The following is a 27,913-nucleotide window of genomic DNA, read 5'->3' as shown; positions in this document are numbered from 1 at the left end:
CTAGTATCCCAGATATCCACCCGGATTCGGATATCCGGTTAGAAAACCGGAAGTGGGCTTTAAATTGCTTTTAAAACATTTTTTAGGGTAAATGAGGCATGTAGCATCATTGTTTTTTTTTTAAAGGGAAACACTTATTGATGATGTGGGGACTTAAAATCCTCCCCCCAAAAAATCTCTCTCTCTCTCTCTCTCTATGCCTGAATGCCTTTGAAAGGGATTTTTGCCATTGAAGGTGATTTTGGCTTCTGCTCGGATATCTGACTTAACTATCCGCCCGGATTTCGGATAAGAAATCCGAGTTTGCTCAGATAGTGCTATTCAGATTTAAAAAAATGTCCGAATTGCTATTCAAAGTTCGGATAGTAGAAAAAGTTCGGATTATCTGGGTAGTTTGGATATCCGAAATCTTGCTGAGCACCACTGATTAGGAGTAGCAGTAGTAGAAGGTTTAATGTTAAGCATAACGGTAGTAGGAGGGTTAGTGTGAGAGGAGGTATTAGGAGAAGAGTTTCCACACAAACATTGCAGTTTAAATAGTACAATATTGTTAATATAAATGACCAATATTAATACTAATGGCTACCACGTGCAACAAACTCATTAAGCATAAAAACAAAAAGTACGCTACTTTCATTATCATTGCTTGTATTTAATTTAAGACATGTTTTGAGTTTGTTTTTTGTTTTTTTAATAAAGTTTGTTGAAGAGTTTTTCCATTATTCCAGTTCATCTCTTCCATGAAACGGACCTTCAGAAGAACTCGCATATATTTAGTCGCTGTTCTTGACACTTTTTGTCATTCCACTTTCCAGATGAATACATTTCAACACAGTCTTCCTCACCATCTTGATTGGGTTCTCTGAGATTCCAGTTTGAATACTTAATTGATTCACCATTTTCATATCTAAAAGTACCTTCTGTTTGTAGATCAGTAATACCCAGAAACGGAAAGATGTTGTAGTATTGAGCAATTTGTAGAATAGCTCTGTTTTCATCAGCATTTAGTGGTGTAGCTACCCTACCTCCTGCTTTAGTACACATTTCATTTGACTCCATGTAGTTCATTGTCTTACCACTTGTGACAAATACTTTATTTCCAGAACTGGATCCTCTAGCAAACAGCACAGCTGAAATAAAACCAAACAAAATATAAACACTATATAATGTAAACTAAAAAGTAAAAACAATATCTAAAACGGTTTGCCAATACACGAGCTGAGTTTCATTAAAAAAGGCTGTGTTAATGCATCCCCAAAAGAGGTCAGTGATGATATTGATATAGTGATGATATGATATTCTGCACTTGCACTAAGGGCTGTCCTACACTGAAAATCATCCAAAATCTAAGCAATTTTTCGACAAGCAATTTGGCTTTTTACAGCGGTTTTTTTTTTTTTATATTTTTAACACAATCACTGTAAAAACACTACATACAGCACTTTTGCAATTTTAAAGGGATACTGTAGGGGGGTTGGGGGAAAATGAGTTGAACTTACTCGGGGCTTCTAATGGTCCCCCGCAGGCATCCTGTGCCCGTGCAGCCACTCACCGATGCTCTGGCCCCGCCTCTGGTTCACTTCTGGAATTTCAGACTTTAAAGTCTGAAAACCACTGCGCCTGCGTTGCCATGTCCTCGCTCCCGCTGATGTCCGCAGGAGCATACTGTGGAGACACAGACCATACTGGGCCTACGCAGTATGCTTCTGGTGACATCAGCGGGATCGAGGACACTGCAACGCAGCCACAGTGGTTTTCAGACTTTGAAGTCTGAAATTCCAGAAGTGAACCGGAGGAGGGGCCGGAGCACCGGTGAGTGGCTGCACGGGCACAGCATGTCTGTGGGGGATCATTAGAAGCCCCGGGTAACTTCAACTCATTTTCCCCCGACCCCCCTACAGTATCCCTTTAAGAACAATAAATCAATCTAGTGTTAGGATTTCATAGTCATGGTGTTTTTTGATTTACCCATAATGAGAAAATCACTGAAATGCACGGCAGTGTGGAACAGCCTTAACAAAATTGTTAAAGGACTTCGGAAGCAACTTCCTTTGTCAGATCAACAAAATCAGTACTAGACTGTAACATATGAATGTTTACACACAAACATGTAAAAATGTTGAAGGTGTCAATGTTTTCCTTACTTTTAGCCTTTTCTTGGGATCGGCTGTAATACCTCTATACTTTTGTGGAGGGAGTGGATCTTTGCCAGCTGCTACCATAAGGCGTCTTTCAGATGGACAACCGAACTGCATGCTTGCCGCCCATGTGTGCATTGCAGGTGCAATTTTAGAGAACAGTTAAAAATGGTGCAGAGTGAATAATGGCACACCCTTCTGCCGATCATAAAACGCTATTTACCATTTTAATGTAAATACATTAAACTGGTAAATAACGTTTTATAAAAGATTTATTAGCAGAACGGTGCGCCATTGCAGGAGGGGCTAATGAGGCAGCGGTGGTGGTGGTGGTGGTGGGGAGGCAGCGGGACACTAGGCAGCGGGGTGGAGGGAGTAGGATTAGGTGGAGAGAGGATTAGGTAGCATTAGTATACATTACCATGTCCCGGCTGGCGATCGCGCCTTTACTTCATAGTTAGCTTGCAGGAGTCCTCATCCAGCCAATCAGCATGCAGAAACTGAAGCCACATGGTGATTGGCTGGATGCAGGACTCCTGAAAACTAACAGAAGAAGTAAAGGAGCGATCGCTGGCCGGGACAAGGTTAAAGTATCCCTGTAACGATCGGTGTCAGCACACAGAGAGAATCTGATTATTGGTGATCTGCAGTATCACCAACAATACAGATATATACCTGATTATTGATGATCTGCAGAATCACCAATAATACAGATATATGACTAACCTCTGGACACCTGATAAAGTGTAAGTGTTTTGGTGCAACAATAGGCTGTCTCCCGTGGGGCAGGAGACGCAGATAACAATGAGCATGGACCACCTGAGGAGCAGATGGCCCTTGGCTGTGTGAGGGCTATCTCCTAGGACAGGGGATAGAGATCACCTGAAAAGCCAGTGATTCCCCGCAATACCGGGAATCAGACTATACTGCAGCCAAAGGACTCCTAAGGGATAGAGCCCTTGGCTGTACTGCAGAGAGGCGTCTCTAAGGAGCAAGAGGTCCCTGCAGCTAACTGACACTAGGTGGAATAGTGTCACGGGTAGTACCGACAGGCTGAACACTCGAGGGATGAGTGACAGCCCGAGGGGTCGGGCAGGCCAGGTCGGCAGCACCCGAGCAAATGGTAATAACAGATGTAAAGCACAATCCTAGTCTGGGGTGTGAGGTCTCGACACCCAGGAACTAGTCTAGAGAACAACACAGTAATAGTACAGTGTTCCTAAGCTTGAGTGTGAGGTTCGTGGTCACAACACCCTGGAACTGGTCCAAAGTATAACACAGCAATGACACAGTATCCCTAAGCTTGGGTGTGAGGTCCGTGGTCACAACACCCTGGAACTGGTCTAAAGTATAACACAGCAGTAATCTGGCTCAGTGTGAATTCCCAGGTCCTCCTGGTTCTAACACACTGTGGGATCTGACTGGTCTGAGTGCTCACACGTATGTATTCGCAACGGCAGACAACCAGCAACTGACAAGCTAACTAAACTAAGATCTATATATACGTGCAGTGCTGTGCAGCTCCGCCCAAGCCACTCAGCCAATCCAGAGTCCAGCTGGGATCAGCTGATCGGCCTGATCAGCTGATTCCCCTTCTGCTGGTATAAATGTCCTGTCGCCTGGCGCGCGCAGCTATCCATCTGTGTGCACTAGAAGGTCCAGCCAAGCCAGACGCGTGTCACCGCGCGGAAACTGCCGGTCTGAATGCAGAGATAGCCGCCCCGTCACTAGACCACGCGGCGGCATCTCCGCTGTTCATTACAATCCCCTCTGCACACATCCTCTGCCTAATCCTACTCCCTGTACCCCGCTGCCTGTCCCGCTGCCTCTCCCCCGACCCCCGCTGCCTAAAGTTTTTAAAGATATAAAACGATAAATATCGTTTTATGTTAACCACTTCACCACTGAGGGGTTTTACCCCTTGAACACCAGAGCAATTTTCACCTTTCAGCGCTCCTTCCATTCATTCGTCTATAACTTTATTATTACTTATCGCAATGAAATGAACCATATCTTGTTTTTTTTCGCCACCAATTAGGCTTTCTTTAGGTGGGACATTATGCCAAGAATGATTTTATTCTAAATGTGTTTTAATGGGAAAATAGGAAAAAATGTGGGAAAAAAATATTATTTTTCAGTTTTCAGCCATTATAGTTTTTAAATAATGCATGCTACTGTAATTAAAACCCATGAAATGTATTAGCCCATTTGTCTTGGTTATAAAACCGTTTAAATTATGTCCCTATCACAATGTTTGGCGCCAATATTTTATTTGGAAATAAAGGTGAATTTTTTTTAGTTTTGCATCCATCCCTAATTACAAGCCCGTAGTTTATAAAGTAACAGTGTTATGCCCTCTTGACATAAATATTCAGTCCCTAAGGTAACTATTTATTTTATTTTTTTTATTGGTTTTTTTTTTTTTTAATTACAAAAATAAATAAATTGGGGAGTGTGGGAGGTAATGAGTTAATTTATTGTGTAAAACTAATGTATTTGTATATGTAAAATGCTTTAGGGTGTAGTTTTACTATTTTGCCACAAGATGGCCACAGTGAGTTTGTGTTCATGCGATCTGTAAGCATCCAGAAGGACGCTTACAGGAAGCACTACGAGGCTGGGAAAATCACAATGATCGCGCTGTCTCTCATAGAAGCAGAAGATCATTGCGGGGACTTAGATCAACGAACGGGAATGGATTTTCCCGTTCATTGATCTTCGGGCGAGCGGGCGGCGGGGTGCACGAGTGGCGGGAGTGCGCGCAGGAGCGGCGGGAGCGCGGACAGCGGCGGTAGTGCGTGAGGTACGGATTTCTCCGTCCCTTGGTTTTATAAGGGGGAAAAAGGGATGGAAAAATCCGTACTGCTAGGGGTAAAGTGGTTAATTACTCCTGCGCCCTTTTTATACCATTGGCGCTGTGCGCCATTTTTGCCTGTTTTGTCAATTTTAATGCAGCCGAATGGCAGTGATTGTAACAACATGCATGTCAGCACTTGACATGTAGTAATGTTACCCGGCGTCAAGGGGACCGCGACATATCGCATCTGAGCACAGCTGTGGATGTGCTCAGATGTGACTCAATGGGGGGCTGTCTGTCCAGTGCTGGTACGGATTGCTAGCATACAACCGACCAGTGCTGGAAAGCAGCTGACAGGCCTGTTAGCTGCCCATCTGATAATGCCAAAAGATGTCAATAAATTTAAATAAATCAATGTAATTGTGTCCTTGTGAGATCTAAATCAGATCTGTGGAGGCCATGGTATCTGCATTTGATCTGTGGGAAACATATTTGGATTTGATCTGTGGGGAGCATGAGATCTGGATTTGATCTGTGGGGAGCATGAGATCTGCATTTGATCTGTGGGGAGCATGAGATCTGGATTTGATCTGTGGGGAGCATGAGATCTGGATTTGATCTGTGGGGAGCATGAGACCTGGATTTGATCTGTGGGGAGCATGAGATCTGCATTTGATCTGTGGGGAGCATGAGATCTGGATTTGATCTGTGGGGAGCATGAGATCTGGATTTGATCTGTGGGGAACATGAGATCTGGATTTGATCTGTGGGGAGCATGAGACCTGGATTTGTTCTGTGGGGGACATGGTATCTGCATTTAATCTGCAGGGGACATGGTATCTGGATTTGATATGTGAAGGGAAATGATATATGCATTTCATTGGTGGGGGGCATAATATCTGCACAACAGGAGAAAATGGCAGCCTACAAAACAAAAATGAACAAAAATGTAAGTCTATTTGTGGCTAGTTGCATCCATGTCAGTTTACTGTCAATTTATCTAGATTAGGGTTTAGAGCATAGTTTTGCATCTGATTTGTGTTCAAGGTGCGTATTTAAGTCCCTGGTGGGCGCTGCACACTTCTGTTGGTTTAATTTCAGTTGCAGCCTGATTAGAAGTGCTGCAAATTTTTTGCTGTTCTTTAGAAAATGTTGCTGACATAATATCTGCATTTGATCTGTGAAGGACATGGTATCCATATTTGATTGGAGGAGGACATGGTACAAACCGTTGTCATTTGTAATGGTGTGGTGTAAAGGTAGCACTCTTGCCTTGCTGGATTTCTGGTTTAAATCCCAGTCAGGGCACTATCTGCATGGAGTTTGTATGTTCTCCCCGCTTCCTCCCACATTCCAAAAACATACAAATAAGTTAATTGAATTCCCCTAAATTGGCCCTAGACTGTGTGGACTGTTGCAGCCTCTTGCAGGATTCCACCATGCACAAACAGGGGTAGTGACCAGTTTTTCCCATACAACCAGTCTGTTGCTCAGGCTTTATTTTGCAAGTTGCTCAAAACAATAAACAAAAAGGAAAATAAACATAGCCGTCTGGCTCCTGCCTACCTCACTCAGCAGTCCTGTCTATACTAGCAACACAAATGTATTTGATCACAGTCCATGAAACAAAACAGAGCAACTTACAGTTTAGCAGGTTTGCAATTACTCACAGAGCTCCTTTTCCTTGCAGCTTTCAGGCAGACTGCATACAGGAAGCTCCCCCATTGTCCAGCCTGCTAACTTAAGTACTACACCTGTGTGAGCAGCACACAGATAGGAAAAACCCGGACTGGCTCCAGGTGGTCAGGGAACCCACCCAGCTCTTCCCTGACCGGCTCCAGGACCCTAGACTGGTTTCCTTTTTCCCAATAGGCTTCAGGAAAGAAGAAAACAACAATATTCCTGGAGCCTTTTAACACATGAAGTGCTGGAATCGTGGTGCAACATATACACCATCCAGCACTTTCTCTGATAAACATTGTGACACCCTGTCACATACCTCCCCCCTCTGTTCGAACCCGTGGGTACGGACACTTTCCATAAACATACAATAAGTACGGGAGAGAGCATCAGCATTAGCCTGCAGCTTTCCAGCTCTGTGCTCCACTGAGAAGTTGTAGTCTTGTAGAGACAGGAACCAGCGAGTTACTCTCGCATTCTGACCTTTTGCTTGTGCCATCCAGGTAAGGGGGGAGTGATCAGTCACCAAACGAAACCGACGGCCAAGCAGATAGTATCGTAGAGCCTCCAAGGCCCATTTGATGGCCAAACACTCACGCTCCACAATACTATAGTTTTTCTCAGCCGGAGTTAATTTTCTACTCAAGTATACCACTGGATGCTCCTCTCCATGCACCATCTGTGACAACACAGCGCCTAGGCCCACATTGGACGCATCCGTTTGTACCACAAACTTTTTTTTTTGAAATCAGGAGCAATCAAGACTGGCCCACTACATAACACTTCCTTGAGTTTACAGAATGCAACCTCAGCATCTTTGTTCCAAGTAATTCCCCCTGAGCTTTTGCCTTTGATTAGGTTCGTAAGTGGGGCAGCTATGGTGGCAAAATCTGGGACAAACCTCTGGTAATATAGTACCATGCCCAGAAATGTCCTGACCTGCTTTTTTGTGCAAGGTTGAGGCCATTCCTTGATTGCGTGTACCTTTTGGACCTGGGGTCTGATGAGGCCTTTTCCAATAATGTACCCTAGGTATCGTGCCTCTTCGAGGCCCAGGGCACATTTCTTTGGATTGGCAGTCAGACCGGCCTGCCGAATGGAGTTGATAACAGCTTGAACTTTGGGAAGATGACTTTCCCAGTCCGAACTGAATATCACAACGTCGTCAAGGTACGCCGATGCAAAATGCTGGTGTGGTCTGAGGACCTCATCCATCAGCCTCTGGAAGGTGGCTGGGGCCCCATGAAGCCCAAATGGCATTCGCACATAATGGAACAAGCCCTGTGGGGTAGAAAATGCTGTCTTCTCTCTAGCAGTTGGAGTAAGTGGAATCTGCCAGTACCCTCTGGTTAGATCCAGGGTGGTAATGTACCTTGCTGGCCCTAATCTTTCTATTAACTCATCCACCCGTGGCATCGGATAAGTGTCAAACTTTGAGACCTCGTTAAGTTTACGAAAATCATTGCAAAACCGCAATGAACCATCAGGTTTTGGTACCAAGACAATAGGGCTACTCCACTCACTATGTGACGGTTCAATAACCCCTAGTTCCAACATTCTCTGAATTTCCCCTGCTACTGCCTGCCTGCGGGCTTCAGGAATACGATATGGCTTCAGGCGAACCCGAGCTTGTGGATCTGTAACAATATCATGCTCAATCACATGAGTGCACCCTGGCAAATCTGAAAATACGTCAGCATTTCTAAGGAGGAATTCTTTTACTTCTTGGGCTTGGGGCCTTGATAAAGCCTCCGAGACCTTCACCTCAGGAACTCCTCCCTGGAGTGAAGGACTGAGACGCTCAGCTGCCATTGAGACTAAAGGGTCCTTCCAGGCCTTGATTAAATTAACATGATAGATCTGTATCTTTTTCCGTTTGTCAGGTTGGTGTACTTTATAATTCACATCCCCCATTTTTTCCACAATTTCATAGGGACCTTGCCACTTTGCTAGAAATTTACTTTCTGCTGTGGGGACCAGAACCAGGACCCGATCACCTGGCTCAAAAACCCTGAGTCTGGCTCCCCGATTATAGATACGACTCTGGGCTTCTTGAGCCTGCCTCATATGTTCCTGAACTATGGGCATTACTGCTGTGATGCGGTCCTGCATCTGTAAAACATGTTCCACAACTGAGCGGTGAGGAGAAGGCTCCTCTTCCCATGATTCTTTTGCAATATCTAAAAGTCCCCGGGGGTGTCGCCCGTACAAAAGCTCAAACGGGGAAAACCCAGTAGATGACTGAGGTACTTCACGAACTGCAAACATCAAGTAAGGGAGTAGGCAATCCCAGTCTCTCCCGTCTGCATCAACCACCCTTTTTAACATACTTTTGAGAGTCTTATTGAATCGCTCTACCAACCCGTCAGTTTGAGGGTGGTAGACTGATGTCCTTAACTGTTGTATACCCAGTAATTTACACAAATCTTTCATTACCCTAGACATAAAGGGCGTTCCTTGATCTGTCAGGATCTCTTTGGGTATACCTGTTCTAGCAAACATGTGAAACAGTTCCCGGGCAATTGTTTTAGCTGATGTGTTCCGTAAGGGAATCGCCTCTGGATATCTTGTGGCGTAGTCTAAAACCACCAGAATGTATTGATGTCCCTTTGCAGACTTCACCAGGGGCCCCACCAGATCCATAGCAATCCGGTGAAAAGGTACCTCAATGATGGGTAGTGGTACCAAGGGGCCCCGGAAATGAGGAGCAGGGGACGTCAACTGACATTCTGGGCAAGACCCACAGTAACGTTTGATTTCTGCAAACACCCCAGGCCAAAAAAACCTTTGGAGCACTCGTTGCTGAGTCTTCTCAGCAGCCAAGTGTCCTCCCATTGGGTTTTTATGAGCCAGGTCAAGTACAATTTTTCTGTGTGAACTAGGAACAACCAGTTGTTCCACCATTTCACCTCTTATATTATCAACACGATAAAGGAGATTATGGTTGACAACAAAGTGAGGATACACATTCTCCAATCCTGTACCCTGGGTAACACCATTAATCACAGCCACATTTTCCCAAGCATGAGCTAAGGTTGGATCCCTTAACTGGGATGTGCCAAAGTTATCCTGAGAATACTCCAGTTCTGGCATAGGTGACTCTTCCACAGTCTCCTGGGACGCTTCAGTGTCCCCAACCAACACAGAGAGAGGGAATTGGTCAGGCTCAACTGGGGCTACCCTTACAGCTGAGACTTCAGAACTTGAGTCCCCAATTTCTGGCAAAGAAGCTGAACATTCATCTCCCAAAGTTAAGGGAGTCTGGGGTGGGAACTCGACCTTCCAGAGTTCCCAAAACAAGGGAAAGTCACGTCCCAGTATAACACTATGCATCAATGATTTAGACACTCCAACCTCATGGGGTGTTACACCAAATTGGGTTTCAATTGGGACCACCGCTGTACCATAACTCTTTGCATCACCATGTATGCACAAAACACCAATACACTGTTTTTTCATCTGGTCTGGTGCTACCAGATCTGAATGTACAAGCGTGACCAGGCTCCCAGAGTCTAGCAATGCCTGGACACTCCTTCCACCCACTTTGACCAGCGCCATGTGGGCCACAGCAGATGTCAGACACGCAGGATGGGCAAAGAAGGATAACCGCCGTGCTGCTTCACACTCCATGGGCTCTGTGACCATAGGACACTTGGCAGCTACATGCCCCCAAGCTTTACACCGCCAGCACTGGATACTGGAGCCTGGTAGAGTATCTTTCGAAAACCTGGTATCCATGTTGGTCTTCACCCATGTTTTAGAACCCCCAGGAGAACTTAGGGCTGATGTGCCTCTTCCTGGCCCTGCTGGCAGACGCCGCTTTGCAGGTAAGTTCTCTGGAGCCGACACACCTGCTAAAAACCCTTCTGCCGCTAGGTAGCGTTCTACCATCTCAACCAACTCATCTGCGGACTTTGGATCAGCATGACTAACCCACTTTCTTAACTCATGCGGCAGAGCTGTCAAGAATCGATCCATCGTGACCCTTTCGACAATCTGGGGTGCAGTGAGTATCTCAGGTTGTAACCATTTTCGCACAAGATAAATCAGATCATGCATCTGTGACCTGGGAGACTTATTAGACAGGTAATTCCAACGGTGCACTCGTTGGGCCCGCACAGCTGGAGTGACCCCCAACCGGCGGAGAATTTCTAGTTTTAATTTCTCATAGTCCTGAGCATCCTCAGCAGTCAAATCAAAATATGCTTTCTGAGAATCACCGGTTAGAAACGGAGCAACCAAGCCTGCCCACTGGGTCTTAGGCCACGCCTCTCGCTCTGCTGTACGCTCAAATGTATTCAGAAATGCTTCCACATCATCATGTGGAGTCATCTTTTGGAGAAAGTGGCTTGCTTTAACCAACCCACTGTTACCAGTGGCACTGCCAGCTTGTTCCTGGCGCAAGTTCAGCTGCTGCAGAACCTCCGCAAGGGTTTCTCTGTCTTTCCTGGCAGCTTCAGCTTGCACATTCCTATCTCTCTCTGCTGCCTCAGCCAGGGCTGTCACCTGAGCACTCAGCAGACGTACAATTTCCTGCTGTGCCTCCTGCTGGGCAGCCTGCTGTGCAGCCAGCGCCTCCTGCTGGGCAGCCTGCTGTGCATTAGTCTCTCGCTGCAGCACATTTGCCTCTTGCTGGGCTGCACTAAGTTGAGCCAAGCGTAACACAAGATCTTCCATCGTTTTTACAAACAGCAGACGTGATGCAATGCAACCAACTTGCTAGATGAAACGCACTTGGTAGGGAATCTTTATGCCCGCATCCGAGCACCAATTGTGGACTGTTGCAGCCTCTTGCAGGATTCCACCATGCACAAACAGGGGTAGTGACCAGTTTTTCCCATACAACCAGTCTGTTGCTCAGGCTTTATTTTGCAAGTTGCTCAAAACAATAAACAAAAAGGAAAATAAACATAGCCGTCTGGCTCCTGCCTACCTCACTCAGCAGTCCTGTCTATACTAGCAACACAAATGTATTTGATCACAGTCCATGAAACAAAACAGAGCAACTTACAGTTTAGCAGGTTTGCAATTACTCACAGAGCTCCTTTTCCTTGCAGCTTTCAGGCAGACTGCATACAGGAAGCTCCCCCATTGTCCAGCCTGCTAACTTAAGTACTACACCTGTGTGAGCAGCACACAGATAGGAAAAACCCGGACTGGCTCCAGGTGGTCAGGGAACCCACCCAGCTCTTCCCTGACCGGCTCCAGGACCCTAGACTGGTTTCCTTTTTCCCAATAGGCTTCAGGAAAGAAGAAAACAACAATATTCCTGGAGCCTTTTAACACATGAAGTGCTGGAATCGTGGTGCAACATATACACCATCCAGCACTTTCTCTGATAAACATTGTGACACCCTGTCACAACTGCGATACAAACACTACACTATACATACACGATACATGCATAGACAATATACTCTGTACAGCGCTGCAGAAGATGTTGGCACTATATAAATACTAAATAATAATAATAATACATTTGTGGGAAATTATGTCTGAAATTATTTATGGAAACATGGTATCTGAACATACTCTGAGGTTGGCATGTTATCTTTTTTTTTTTTTCCTTACTTCATGGACATTGTGGCAGTTTGTATTATATGCAGGGCCGGCCCGCCCATGAGGCGGGGTGAGGCGGGTTCCTCAGGCGGCAGGAAGTGGAGGGGCGGCACCAGATGACATGGCTGTGATAGCGGAGGGACCGAGGGAGCCAGAGCCGCAGTGAGGGCAGCCCGACCTCTCCCTCCCTCTCCCCGGGCCGCCCTCCATGCTCCCCCCTCGGACTGCAGGCAGCAGAGTTAGCGCGCAAGGAAACCCTGCTGTACACAGCTGTTACTCACCTCCCTGGATCCGATCGCCGCTCCCGCCCTGCCCGCGGCTCCGGCTCCCCCCTCCGCCATTATGAGGGGGCACCTACCTACTTAACCTATACTGGGCAAGCTACCTATCTATCCTATACTGGGGGGCACCTACCTAATCTAACCTGTTTTGGGGGCAGCTACCTATCTATCCTATACTGGGGGGCACCTACCTAATCTAACCTGTACTGGGGGCAGCTACCTATCTATCCTATACTAAGGGGCACCTACCTAATCTAACCTATACTGGGGGCCAGCTACCTATCTATCCTATACTGGGGGGCAGCTACCTATCTAACCTATACTGGGGGGCAGCTACCTATCTAACCTATGCTGGGGGGCAGCTACCTATCTAACCTATACTGGGGGGCACCTACCTAATCTAACCTATACTGGGGGCCAGCTACCTATCTATCCTATACTGGGGGGCAGCTACCTATCTAACCTATACTGGGGGGCAGCTACCTATCTAACCTATACTGGGGGGCAGCTACCTATCTAACCTATACTGGGGGGCAGCTACCTATCTAACCTATGCTGGGGGGCAGCTACCTATCTATCCTATACTGGGGGGCAGCTACCTATCTAACCTATACTAGGGGGCAGCTACCTATCTAACCTACACTGGGGGGCAGCTACCTATCTAACCTATACTGGGGGCAGCTACCTATCTATCCTATACTGGGGGGCACCTACCTAATCTAACCTGTACTGGGGGCAGCTACCTATCCTATACTGGGGGGCACCTACCTAATCTAACCTGTACTGAGGGCAGCTACCTATCTAACCTATACTGGGGGGCAGCTACCTATCTAACCTATACTGGGGGCAGCTACCTATCTATCCTATACTGGGGGGCACCTACCTAATCTAACCTGTACTGGGGGCAGCTACCTATCTATCCTATACTGGGGGGCACCTACCTAATCTAACCTGTACTGGGGGCAGCTACCTATCTAACCTATACTGGGGGGCAGCTACCTATCTAACCTATACTGGGGGGCAGCTACCTATCTAACCTATGCTGGGGGGCAGCTACCTGTCTAACCTATGCTGGGGGCAGCTACCTATCTAATCTATACTGGGGGCACCTACCTAATCTAACCTGTACTGGGGGCACCTACCTAATCTAACCTATACTGAAGGGCAGCGACCTAATCTAACCTATACTGGGGGGAAGCTACCTATCTAACCTATACTGGGGGCACTTATCTAACCTGTATTGGGGGCACCTACCTACCTAGCTAGCCTATACAGGTGGCAACTATACTGGCTACCTATACTGGGGGCACCTACCTAACTAACCTATACTGGGGGTACCTACCTATCTAACCTATGCTGGGGGCAACTATACTGGCTACCTATATTGGAGGCACCTACCTAGCTAACCTGTACTGGGGGCACCTACTTATCTAACTTATACCGGGGGGGGGGGGGGGCCTGCCTATCTAACATACTGGGGACAACTATACTGGCTACCTATACTGGAGGCAACTACCTGGCTAACCTATACTGGGGGCAACTTTACTGGCTCACCCATGCCTGGCCACCTATACTCGGGGGGGACCTATAGCTGGCTACCTATATGGGGGGGGGGGCGCAATTTTTACACCCTTGCCCTGGGTGCATTTTAGCCTAGAAACTGCACTGTTGCCGCCGGCCTCCAAGTCCGACGACTCCGAGCTCTGCAGCCTCTCATGTCTCCTCCAAGGCTGCACACTGGTGACGTTGCCTAGTGCCTAAGCCTGCTGATTTGATGGCGGCGGCTGCCGCCCGCTCTGCTGCCCTGGCTGCGGCTGATTGTCACGGTCAGTCACTGAGCAGCGAGCGCCGCCGACGTGACCATGACGATGATGATGATGAGGCTGGCTGGCTGCCGCCGGCTGCCGCTCACTGGCCAGCGCGAGATCCCTCAGATCCGAGATGGAGCATGCCCGCCGCAGACCATAGCCGTCTGTCCCCTGCCAGTGCAGGATGCATGCTGGATGCGGATGCCCGCCCTTCGCCGCCGCCAGACCCGGAGGGAGACCCAATCCCTGGTGAGTCAGTCACTCACTTTGCTGCGTCACTCAGGATTTCCTTCACGGACACGGTCGGTTGTGTGGGGAATGTAATGTTATGTAGAAATATTGGGGGGGCGCCTTTACGATCTTTGCCTCAGGCAGCAGAAAGTCCAGGACCGGCCCTGATTATATGGTGCATGGTTTATATCATATATGATGTGTTTTAGTTGATAAAGTATTATAAACATAATTGCAAATTATATACAGTTTAGTACTGGGTCACTGAAGAATTACAAAATTTAAATGGTTTGGTTCTGAGTCATTGAAAAATTGCAGCGAGTACATTTTATGTGCCCAAATAAAAACATGGAAAGGATATCAATTGTTGAACTTCAATATTGTAGCATTAATTGCACGTGTGTGTTGCCTGGGGTGACAAAAAAGGCCAGAAAAGGCCATGGTTGACAGAGGTTTAGACATTAATGGCTGTGTTGAGTGATTTTTAAAGAGACACTGAAGCGAGAATAATTCTCGCTTCAGAGCTCATAGTTAGCAGGGGCACGTGTGCCCCTGCTAAAACGCCGCTATCCCGCAGCTAAACGGGGGTCCCTTCACCCCCAACCCCCCCCCCCCCCTGCAAAATCAACAACCAAATTGGTCGTAAATTTTGCTCTTCCTGGAGGCAGGGCTAATGGCTGCGGCCCTGCCTCTCAGCGCGTCTATCAGACGCGCATCGCCGCCTCTCCCCCGCCCCTCTCAGTGAAGGAAGACTGAAAGGGGCGGGGGAGAGGCGGAGGTACGCATCTGATAGACGCGCGGGAGGCAGGGCTGTGGCGGTTAGCCCTGCCCTAATGCGGAAGAGATTCCGCGATGTACGGAGGGGATTTGGGGGTGAAGGGACCCCCGTTAAGCCGCGGGATAGCGGCGTTTTAGCAGGGGCACACATGCCCCTGCTAACTATGAGGTCTGAAGCGATATTTATTCTCGCTTCAGACTCTCTTTAAGGGACAGCAAATTTCCACATTTATACAAGCTGTATGTACACTGGCTACTTTACGTTGCATCAAAGCATCATGTCTTCAGTGTTACCCTATGACAATACGTAATAAAATATTTGAAAAAAATGTGAGAGGTGTACTTACTATTGGAAGCTATTGTATAAACTTTTGATATAACTCACCATTCTTAAAAGTAGTGAACATCCTTTCAATAGCTGCCACTCTTGACTCCAAACTTGTAATTTTAGGAGAAAGTGATGCATCTAAAAAAAATAAAATCACATTTAAGGTATACTTGACCAAAGGCAAAGCTACCTAAGGTAAGCATAGTAAATAGTAATAAATACAATGAATAATGCCCTAAATCAGTGTACACAATGCAATAATCAGGAGATTAAGCAAACACTAACTAAATCAAATGAGAAGAATTCAGGAAGATAACCCCCTCACTCACCCAGCCTCAGCACACAAAAAGAGGGTTTAGATGCATTTTATTGTGGTAAGTCGGTAAAATTAAAGCTGTATGACCCATTTCGGGAATGTAAGGAGACAGAGGCGTACACAGAATTGCAAGGAAGTAGAAGAGAGGAAAGGGGAGGGAACCAGTCGATAAACAACTTACTGTAGTTCACTTTAGTTTCAGTCATAAATAATTTGATTTAAGGTGTGTAGGACATTAGCTTTTAGCACCCAATCCTGGTGGTGTGGCTGCCACCTAAAGCTTGCAGGCAGACTGATTTTCTGTCGGGGTTCCTGCCCTTAGCCTTTGGAATGCAACTTCCACCACAAGGCAGTGGTGCTTATTTGGTCGACGCTAGGTTCCCGCAGTACTTCCTATATCCAACCAGCGTTCCTTGTTCTGCCAACCAGGGAGGGTTCTGATGGGAGACCAGCAATTCTACACAGTTTGCATTAGCCATCATGTTCAGGGTTCCTGGCAAGCCTTCATGACAACCCTAGTGGCACGAAACCCATAAAGTTTGTCAGCTGCACCACATTCAGTATGGTTTACCTCATTATCTAATTTGTCACCCTATTCCAAATGGTAGATACTTTGGCATCTGTCACAAAAGCAATCCTTTCCCAGGGACTTTCCCATTTTGCATTAGTTGCATTAGACACCTTAACCATGTAAAATATTGTATAAGCGTGCTGTGAAAATGCTTGAGACCCCTTTTACACTGGGGAGTTTTCATTGCGTTCCGTTTTTTTTTTTTTGCGTTGTAATGCAATTGGATCATCACAACAGCCTGCGAGTTTCCAGTGTGAAACCAACCACAGGCAGGTGTGGAAAAAAATGCTGTTTAGTAAAAAATGTTTTTACAAATATATATTCTAATTATTTATTCTCATCAGTTCATAATGCTCAAACTGAGCTAACTGTACAAAAGTCTAAAACACATCACTATTAGCATAGACTACCCTTTGCTTTCAAAATATTGATGTGACTACCAAATGCCTTCAAAACAGCATAAAACGTTATCAATACTTTTGCAGAAATTCATTGATTTTGTAGGATTATAACCAGATGAGGGGTATAATTAATAGTAAAGAGAGGGGGTCCCATAATCATTCTTCACATTTTAATTAATTGATTCTTTCTTTGATCTAACGTCTGTTGTATTGTGTACAGTGATTATTCGTTGCTTGGGCCACCTCTAATAGGGTAGCTAAGGAGCTATGGGCCCCAGGGTGAGTTTAACATTGGGTCACCTCAAGTTTGAGGGTGAGCTGCTGGTGGTCCTCTCTGATCCAGGGGCCCTGGAGTGGTCACAACATCTGCATCCTCTATTGTAGGCCACTGGCCCTGCCATTTTCATTTTTTTATGTGCTTTAGATTTTAATCGTTTTTATCCAGTTAAAGTTTGTAATTGTAAAAATTGTAACATTTAACATATGTGTAAACATATACAAATGAGAAGTACATTTTTTTCCAGAGTAAAATGAGCCATAAATTACTTCTCTCCTATGCTGCTGTCACTTACAGTAGGTAGTAGAAATCTGACAGAAGCTACAGGTTTTGGACTAGTCCATCTCTTCATAGGGGATTCTCAGCAAGGCTTTTATTTTTGTATAAAGATATTCCCTAAAAAGGATTTAAACAATGATGCTGGCCAGCTTCCCTGCTCGCTACACAGTTTTTTTTGGCAGTTGGACAGAGCAACTGCCATTCACTAAGTGCTTTTTGAAAATAAATAAATCCCTGAGAATCCCTCATGAAGAGATGGACTAGTCCAAAACCTGTCGCTTCTGTCAGATTTCTACTACCTACTGTAAGTGACAGCAACATAGGAGAAAAGTAATTTATAGCTTATTTTACTCTGGAAAAAAAACGTACTTCTAATTTGTATATGTTTGCACGCATTTTAAATGTTACAATTTTTTGCCATAGTGCCCCTTTAAGTATCTTGTAAAGCCAATTGCTAATCTACACATAGTTTAATCACCATATAGCTGAATTGGTACAACTTAAGGTGACCACTAATGGTCCAATTTCTAGCGAAAAATCATTCGAGCAATCAGAAAATTCTGATTGGAAGAAAAATTGTTCACTACACCATCAACGAACCAATCTTTGCTTCCTATCAATCCCAACCAACAAGGAAATCCAAATTTTGGTTTGACAAAAATCCAATCAGATGACTATTTTTATAATTGTTTGTAATCAATTGTGCCCATTAAGGCCCGGTTCACATTAGCGGTTGTTTGCCAAACGGACCGGATGACCTGACCGGATCCGGACCGGATCCGGATCGGAACCGTACGGTTCTGATCCGGATCCGATCCGGATCCGGTCAGGTTGCATCAGGTGGTAATCAGGATGCGATCCGGATCCGTTTGGCAAAGTTAACGTAAAAAAAAAAAAAATGTTGGGGTCTGGGAGGTCAGCAGAAGGGGGACCTGTGGAATCAGGCCCTCTGCTGTTTAGCACTCACCTCCACCTCCGACATGCTGCCAACATCCTGCCAACACCTCCAGCTCGTGCTGCTCCACTCCAAAATGCTTGCCCAGGTGTCCCCAGCCAATATCGCCGCAAAAATCCGCATAGGAAGTGGGGTAGAACATCCGGATTTCTCAGCCAGTGTGTTGTGCGGCCTCCGGTTCCCATTTGTTTGTATTGGCCGGATGGTGCAGTCCGGCTCCGCCCCGGATACGGCTGCCGGAGGGGCCGGATGAAAAAATAGCGCATGTTGGAACGGAGGCCAGAGTCCGGATCCGGCCCGGATCCGGTCCGGCTCCGGTTCTGCAGAACGGACCCATGTGAACGGACGCATAGGCTTTAATTGCTATGCCGTGCGTCCGTTCCGTCCGTTCTGCAGGCGGTGCGGCTCCGGCACGGCGATTCCGGAGGGCCACCGCAAGTGTGAACCGGGCCTTACGGACATCATTTACAACTAATCCGATCAGAATTTCTGATCGCTCAAACGATTTTTCGTTAGAAATTGGACTGTTAGTGACCACCTTTACACACATTCTTTCTATAAGTTACAAATACTCCTTGAGGGACAGTTGATATTGTAAATTGTTCACAGTGCTGTCATTTTAATGTGTTCACACTATATAAAAAACAGGAAATAAAATACTAACAAAGTAACAATTAATTCTGTCACTTTTGTTTTCATGAGATACCTGAGTTTCCTTTATCTCCTTTTTGCCCTGGCAATCCTTGCAAGCCAACTCCATTGTCACCTTTTTGACCTTTACTTCCTGGGAGACCTAAAAAAAATATTCACGAAATTATGTTCATGATAACATGTTCCTATACTGTTATACTACAGTATGTAACAATACTACATCAAGAGCGCCTGTGCAATACACTCCGAACCACGTCAGCGTGACCACGAGTGGCTCTCGCGCAGGCGCAGTAGATGCTGACCTAGCGAGGTCGGCATCTCCAACAGAGGGGATCCTGGGACACCGGAACTGCCACAAGGGGAATATCGGCTGCCAGATCCTGGAGGAAGCCCCAGGTAAGTAGATATATTTTCTATATATTGCCTGATGCTCCCTTTAAAGAAAACCTGAACTGAACATTAAAAGTCAAAATAAGCATACACAAGTCATACTTACCTTCCATGTAGTCTACACCTCAGTGTCTTTCTCCTGTCCTGCTTCCTGTTTGTTCACTGTGATCAAGGGAATTTTCCGTCCTCCATTTTGGAAATGGCCATTACCCATAACAGCTTTCTGGTCAGCACACAGTTAAACTGTAACATCGCCCACTTGAGCCATAGGGAAACATGGACATTGCCTGGTACATCAGTTTTGCTCTCAGCTATAACTGACAGCAACTGATATTTTACTGACAGCAACTGATATATTTCAGATCTGACAACATATTGTCAGAACTGTAAGGGATTATTGTCAGAAGAAAATGGTGAGCTTCTGAGAGGAACTGATGGCAAGGTAACTATGTAATGTTCATTTGAAGTTACCTCATGCGTTTATTTAAATATTTTTACTCAGTACAGGTTCTTTTTAACTTAATGACAGGAAGCTACATGAGGAAAAAGTAGGAAATAAGCAAGTCACTTCAACATATTGTATATTGTAAAGACATTACTGCCATCTTGTGTCTGAGTAATGTCATAGCAGCACTGTTTATGGCACCTGAGTAGTTATTAGAGACTGCTAATCCACAATTTGATCTCAGGTAATGGATAGACATATAAAAAGGCCCAGAAAGCACCTATAAATTCCCTTGCAAACAGTCGCTTTATAAATTCTTGCTTTGTGGAAAACTACAGCCAAAGATTTTGTTTTATGAATGAAAACTGAATGCAGGTCAAAGAAAGATGCAGAGCATCAGCTATCCTTACTGCACTGGCTTACAGGATTGTTCTTTCTCAGTTTGATTTTGTACCACTGTCAGATTTTTATACAGCACTAAATATATAAGCATAATTCAAAAATACATTTTTGTCTTACCTCCAACACCAGCATTTCCCTTTTCCCCGGAATTTCCTTTTGGTCCCACTTTCCCTGGTTGGCCAGGGCTTCCTCTTTCACCCTGAGGTCCAGGTTCTCCACGCACACCTCAAGAAAACAGGTTATCATCAGTTGTCAATCTAGTGAATGGTTCAGAGGGTAAAGCAAATGAAGCTTGGCATAGTGAATCTCTGATGACCCTTAGGGCCCTTTTCCACTAGCGCGTTTGCGCTAGCTGAATCGAAAAATCGCAAACCGCTAGCGATTTTACAATCGCTAGGGTTTGCTAAATAACATAGGAATCGCGGTAGGTTATTTCCACTACCGCGATTCGTTTTTACCTAAAACGCAATTGCGCCGCGGAGCGATATTTGTCGCGATTTTGCTTTGCACTACAGCATAGCAAAATCGTGAACGCAATCGCCGGAGGTTTCCTGCAGTTTTGCAATTCAGCAATTGCTAGCGTTCAGCGTGAACGCTAGCGACTGCTAGTGGAAAAGGGCCCTAAAGGTGGCCACTAACGATACAATCTCTTTCATCCAATTTTACCAAATCTATGTAGTATAAGGGTACACTGAGTGAATACATTGAATGGATCATTTAGGCAGTTACCTTATATTATATAGAAATGGTAAGAATGGATGAAAGATTGTACAATTAGTGGCCAGCTTAAGCTGAATATTGGGCAATTTGACAATATATGTGGACTTTAAGAGAAACTTTAGCAAAAAGGGGAAAATAGAAATTAATACACTGCAAAGTGAGAAGTTAAAAACATAGAAGATAAATCAAGAAATGATTGATATTTGCCATGCGATTTCTTCATGTTCTCGTTCTGTAGAAAAACAGGATCTGGGCACCAGTGAACTGCAGCAATCCACACTTTTATTTCATCCCCAAACAGGACAGATACAAAGTGAGCAGGGCTGGTCTTACAGCTGTTTTACAAGCAGCACAGCGAGCACGCTTGCTTCCTCAGAGACTCTCAAGCGTGCTGCTTGTGAAACAGCTGTAAGACCAGCCTTGCTTACTTTGTATCTGTCCTGTTTGGGGATGAAATAAAAGTGCGGATTGCTGCAGTTCACTGGTGCCCGGATCCTGTTTTTCTACAGTACGAGTTCTATTGCACTATTCTGGAGGCACATTGGATTATCCACATTTAACCCCCACACAGCCTGCCAGCAGCATCTAGTGCCGATTTCTTCATTTCTAACCTATCACATGATTTCTTCATGTTGTTTGATCCACAATCAGCCTGTACGTCATCATCTTTACTATTGGCAGACAAAAAAAACAAACCAGAAAACACAAAAAAAAAAAAAACTAGACGACACAAACTGCCGTTATTTATAGCCACAACCACTAACATTGTGATAGGCTGTAAGGTTGTTTTGCTGTTATTTCCCACAGTGCAACAAGGTTCACAGACAGGAAACTGTCAGGACCTAGGTGCTGACATTACACTGTGGGAAGGGTTTCATCACAATTTCCGTCATACAGACCCTCCTGATGATTAGAGGTGTACCGAACGGTTCGCCGGCGAACGGTTCCAGGCGAACATTGGGGGTTCGCGTTCGCCTGCGCCAGGCGAACTTTTCCGGAAGTTCGATTCGCCCCATAATGCACTATGAGGGTCAACTTTGACCCTCTGCATCACAGTCAGCAGGCACATTGTAGCCATTCAGGCTACAGTAAGCCCTGGAGCCCCACCCCCCTTATATAAGGCAGCCTCCGGTGGCCATTACAGTCACTCGTGTGCCTGCTAGAGAGAGGAAAGGGACAGCTGCTGCAGACTTTTTCTCTTAGGGACAGATTAGTTAGGTTCTAGGCTGCTTTGCTTGTTCCTGACTGATTAATATTGCTTTTAAAGCACCCAGCAACAGCTCTTTTCAGAGCTCAACCTGTACATTTTTTTTTTCTGACACTTTTGTTGCATGCACAGCCTTGCTAATTGATAGTGTGTGTGCCACTGCCAGCAGCCCAGCACATTCAGTGACTGACTGCCTGTGTGTGTGACAGGGAGCTGCACATTGTACTACCCAGTACTGCATGTACCCCAGTACCTGTTGTGTTTACTTAACCCACCTCATCACTGCATATACCTAGCTCTGTGTTGAGTGAACCCAGCTCACTGCATCTAACTACCCAGTACCTGTTGTGTTTACTTAACCCACCTCATCACTGCATATACCTAGTGTTGTGTTGAGTGAACCCAGCTCACTGCATCTAAGTCTAACTACCTGTTGTGTTGAGTGAGAACCCACCTCACTGCATCTTAAGTACCTTTACTGTATACTGTTCAGTGAACCCAGCTCACTGCATCTAACTACCCAGTACCTGTTGTGTTTACTTAACCCACATCATCACTGCATATACCTAGCCTTGTGTTGAGTGAACCCAGCTCACTGCATCTAATTACCTGTTGTGTTGAGTGTGAACCCACCTGGCCACCTTACTGCATCTAACTACCTGTTGTGTTGAGTGAGAATCCACCTCACTGCATCTTAAGTACCTTTACTGTTGAGTGAACCCAGCTCACTGCATCTAATTACCTGTTGTGTTGAGTGTGAACCCACCTGGCCACCTCACTGCATCTAACTACCTGTTGTGTTGAGTGAGAACCCACCTCACTGCATCTTAAGTACCTTTACTGTTGAGTGAACCCAGCTCACTGCATCTAACTACCTGTTGTGTTGAGTGTGAACCCACCTGGCCACCTCACTGCATCTAACTACCTGTTGTGTTGAGTGAGAACCCACCTCACTGCATATAGCTAGCATACCCCCGAGATGGACAAAATGGACAAACCAGGTAGAGGAAGAGGTAGAGGCAGACCCAGAGGAAGGCCACCAGGCACCGGCAGGTCTGTGGCTGTGCGAGGTGGTGTTGCTGTGATTTCATGCGGACCTGCCCCAAAATACAGTGCTCAGAAGAAGGCACGTGCCATCACTTCCCAAAATCGTGAGGAGGTGATTGAGTATTTAACACAGAACACCTCATCTCCCGCAGCCACCAGCGCTACAACAAGCACCACATCCGCTGCATTTGACACTTCGCAGGAGTTATTTGGTGGTGGTGGTGAAATCACTGATTCCCAGCCACTACTGCAACAACAACAAGAAGGCGCAGGTACACCACCTCATACGTCTGAGTTAGGTGGCGATAGTATGGACGTAACGTGTGTGGATGGGGATGATGGTGGACCACCTGAAGTTGGTGCACTTGAGGAGGTGTCTGAGGAAAGCGCAGCTGGCCAGGAGGATTATGATGACGATTATACGGATACCACATATGTTCCCGGTAGAGGAGATGACCAGGGGGACAGTTCAGAGGAGGAGTCAGAGAGGAGTAGGAGGAGACGACTCCATGATAGAAGCAGAGGGAGCTCGTCCTCAGAAACAGCTGGGGACAGTGTCCGGTGCCATGTATCACCAGCTATGGCCAGGGAGCACACATGCCCTTCAACGTCAGCTGCTGCTGATGCCACCGTAGCGCCATCACCCCAGGGGGGCTCAGCGGTTTGGAAATTGTTTCACGTGTGTGTCTCAGATCGGAGCAAAGCCATCTGTTGTCTCTGCCAGCAAAAATTGAGCCGTGGAAAGGCCAACTGTCACGTAGGGACAAGTGCTTTACGAAGGCACCTGGAGAGAAGGCACAAACAGCTATGGCAAGAACACCTGAGGAAAAGAAGCACCCCTCAAAAGACAAGCAGCGGAGAACAACCGTGGCAGCCGTCACAGGGGGCTTCTGCTGCTCCACGTTCCCATGGTATTGTTCGTGGCTGGGGGGAGGAAGAATGGATACACTTTTAAACAATTTAAAAATACAACCATCTAAACTTTCAAACAATTTAAAAATACAACCATCTAAACTTTCAAACAATTTAAAAATACAACCATCTAAACTTTCAAACAATTTAAAAATACAACCATCTATCATTTTCAAAAAATTTAAAAAAAGGGCAAAAAAACTTGCCCTCCGTAAAACATTCTTGGCAAATGCTTTCGACTTGGTTTGTCTTCCGCTGGCTCAAGGGTCCATCTGACCACAGATGCCTGGTCTGCAAAGCACGGTCAGGGCAGCTACAGCATGGGTCTCAGCAGGCTCCCACTTCGGGCCGCAATCCAACCTTCATTCCCCGCGGTGACAATGGCAGACTTGCCCTCCATAACGGATTCCCGTTAAAGGATTTAAAGGTGATTCATTTCAAATACACAGCAGGGCCTCGGAAGTCCGCCTCCTGTATTGTTATTTTTGGTCACTACCTCGGGGCGGGCGTGCATGCCTACCTGCTGCCCTCCTTGGATGTGTAGTGGTAGCCGTTTCTCAGGCTCCACACCGGATTCCATCCCTCATTCCCCGGCCATTACCCGGGGTCACAAATGACAGACTTGCCCGCCTCCATATGATTCTCGTGAAAGGAATGTGGTGTCATCTTTGCCCGCCATAACTGGTTCTCGTTAAAGGATTTAAAGTACATTCATTTCAAATACACAGCAGGGCCACGAAAGTCCGCCTCCTGTATTGTTATTTTTGGTCACTACCTCGGGGCGGGCATGCATGCCTACCTGCTGCCCTCCTTGGATGTGTAGTGGTAGCCGTTTCTCAGGCTCCACACCGGATTCCATCCCTCATTCCCCGGCCATTACCCGGGGTCACAAATGACAGACTTACCCGCCTCCATATGATTCTCGTGAAAGGAATGTGGTGTCATCTTTGCCCGCCATAACTGGTTCTCGTTAAAGGATTTAAAGTACATTCATTTCAAATACACAGCAGGGCCTCAAAAGTCCTCCTCCTGTATTGTTATTTTTGGTCACTACCTCGGGGCGGGCGGGCGTGCATGCCTGCCCGCTGCCCTCCTTGGATGTGTAGTGGTAGCCGTTGCTCAGGCTCCACACCGGATTCAAACCTCTCATTCCCCGGCCATTACCCGGGGTCACAATGGCAGACTTGCCCGCCTCCACAGGATTCTCATTGTAGCGGTACTGAACAAGTACACAGCAAGTAGAAAATGTAAATTAAAAACAAAACGTAAGCTTTTTAACAATGCCATGGAAAGTTGAGAAGGAAGTCACACATTACCTGACATCACTGAGTGAGGAAGAGCAATCACGCCATGTTGTGCAGTAGTCCAGCATGGCCGTCACTACACAAACAGCTGTTTGCGGTGCGTTACACAGTGAGTTTGGTGTGTCAGTGTGAAGCAGTACTCTAATTACACTCCCTGATTTATGTATACACATGCAAGATGTTTGAAAGCACGTTAGGCCTGCAATTTAGCATTCGATGTGATTTCTGCCCTTAAAACGCTGCTTTGCGTCACATCCAGATTTTTCACCGGGACTTTTGGCGTGTATCCCACTCCGCCATGCCCCCCTCCAGGTGTTAGACCCCTTGAAACATCTTTTCCATCACTTTTGTGGCCAGCATAATTTTTTCTATTTTTCAAAGTTCGCCTCCCCATTGAAGTCTATTGCGGTTCGTGAATTTTTCCGCGAACCGAACCTTCTGCGGAAGTTCGCGAACCCGGTTCGCGAACCGAAAATCGGAGGTTCGCGACATCTCTACTGATGATTTATTTGAGCAAAGGTGAAGATTTCTCATGGGAAAGGGGGTATCAACTACTGATTGGGATGAAGTTCAATCCTTGTTTACAGTTCTTCAAAGGAAACCTGTACAGTGCCATTGCTGACTGCCCATGTTAGTTCTCTGGCTTTTGCGTTTATCCTCTACCTTTAAACTTTTTAATTCAGTGGCTTAGAACAAATATGCAGATGAAGCACTGCAGTGCATGCATGCTGGTTTTAGGTGAGTAACTATTCTAAAGCCCAAAAAATAAGCCTAAAAAATAATTTGACAGCTAGTAGATATGGCAGACCCCTTGTTTGAGTATAGACCACAAATGAACCTTCTCCAGTCTAACAAATTATGTGTAGGTTAGGTAACTATCAGATATCATTCTCCAATGTGCTGACCAATGTGCTGGACTAATCCAGTTTGAAACAGGGCTGTATATAAATGTAAGTTTATTGTCATCAGAAATTACTTTAACTGAATCTGATCACTTCAAGTCGTAGTTTACCAGCGATCCCAGTACAAAGTCATTCCTTATCTCTCTGCTAACAGTTTCTTATGCCTCATGGAAGAGGGAGTGTTCTTCAGAATGGTCACACGATAAAGAGACCACTACTACTGGAGGCGACCTGTGCAGTGTGCACACACCAGATCACCCAGAACATCATTAATGATCATCTAGTATATGTACAAATCAGATGGGTTCTATGTTTATGTGCTTTCTCCAGGTCATAGCACTGTGACTGTCATGAATCACTTCCCAGTCAACCTCCAGCTCTCCTTCTCAGCAATAAATAGGCATGCTTGGGTTAAACATTACTATTTATCTCTGAATTACTGGTTCCCACTAGCCAGCTACATTGTCCAGAGCCAGAGGGTTTTCAGATTTTGCCTGTATGCTCTAAAACTTTAAATTATATTTAATGCTTGGTAAATGTGTAACAAATCAAGGCTAAATGGGGAGTGGATCTAGCATGTACTCTTTTATAAATAGATCCCCAAGTCTCACCTGGATCACCCTTTAATCCATTAGTTCCATCTCTTCCATCTCTGCCATTTAAACCTGGAAGACCTTGTATAACTGAGCATGCAGCTGGTGTTTCTGAAGAACTCAGAGAAATTAGCATAGCTGTGACAGTAAGGATGGATGCCACCTTGGTAGGACGAGTCATCATTTGGCCGTATTACCTGGCAGAAAATAAAATAATTGATTCCATCATGCAGCATAAGCATTCACTATAAAAGTCTATACTCCTGCTACAGAGACTACAATAACTGCGCTGTAACGGAATATCTAGCTTACCTGAACTTTCCCAACCAGTATGATCACTTAGCAATCCAGCTCTGCGGAACTGACTAGTGTGGCGCTGCTGGACTTATAAATTCAGGAATATCGATTATTCAGTCGTGAACTTTGTGCCTGTTAGACGAGGTCAGGTTTAGAACTTTTTAAAAACAGCCTTATTACCACAGCAAATAAAATAAATAGAATGCTGAGCATACATTCCTCATGTGTTTCATACCTATAGCAATACCTATAGCAGCTATATTTGTAAGATTTGTAACAAAAAACAACAAAAGGTTTACAGATTATGATGCATAGTTAAATCATGGTGAACCAGAAGCACTAGGATTTTGTTAAGGACCAAAAGGAACTTAAAGGACAACTATTGCATAAAGCTTTGTAAAATTTCAAATACATATGTATTAGCAGAATAATTGTCCAAGAGTAAAATGCACTATAAATGTATTTTTTTTCCTATGCGAGTGTCACTTACAGTAGCTAGTAAAAATTTGAAAGGCTTTGGACTAGCCTATATCCTCATGGGGTATTTCCAGTATTTACTTGACATCCACTCCCTGGAAAGGACCTTTACTGTGGTGCTGAAAAGCCAGTTTCATTCTGCTCACACTATTCTGCCTGTTAAAACTC

The 27,913-nt window shown here is 45.6% G+C and overlaps 1 protein-coding gene across 1 annotated transcript; it reads right to left on the bottom strand.

Moving 5' to 3' along the window:
* Window positions 1–631: 631 nt before the first annotated feature.
* Window positions 632–27,901, bottom strand: LOC137534121 (pulmonary surfactant-associated protein D-like). The gene is made up of 7 exons (XM_068255494.1): window positions 27,759–27,901; window positions 27,284–27,400; window positions 26,990–27,168; window positions 20,404–20,511; window positions 19,105–19,191; window positions 15,657–15,737; window positions 632–1,130 (listed from the first exon to the last, which is right to left on the bottom strand). The coding sequence occupies exons 3-7, from the start codon at window positions 27,153–27,155 to the stop codon at window positions 754–756; spliced, it is 819 nt and encodes a 272-aa protein (XP_068111595.1). The 5' UTR covers window positions 27,156–27,168; window positions 27,284–27,400; window positions 27,759–27,901; the 3' UTR covers window positions 632–753.
* Between the last annotated feature and the right edge of the window lie 12 nt (window positions 27,902–27,913).

Source organism: Hyperolius riggenbachi, chromosome 10, assembly GCF_040937935.1.
Source record: "Hyperolius riggenbachi isolate aHypRig1 chromosome 10, aHypRig1.pri, whole genome shotgun sequence".
NCBI lineage: Eukaryota > Metazoa > Chordata > Amphibia > Anura > Hyperoliidae > Hyperolius > Hyperolius riggenbachi.
The sequence above is the reverse complement of the archived record's forward strand: the minus strand, read 5'-3'. Positions and strand labels throughout refer to the sequence as shown.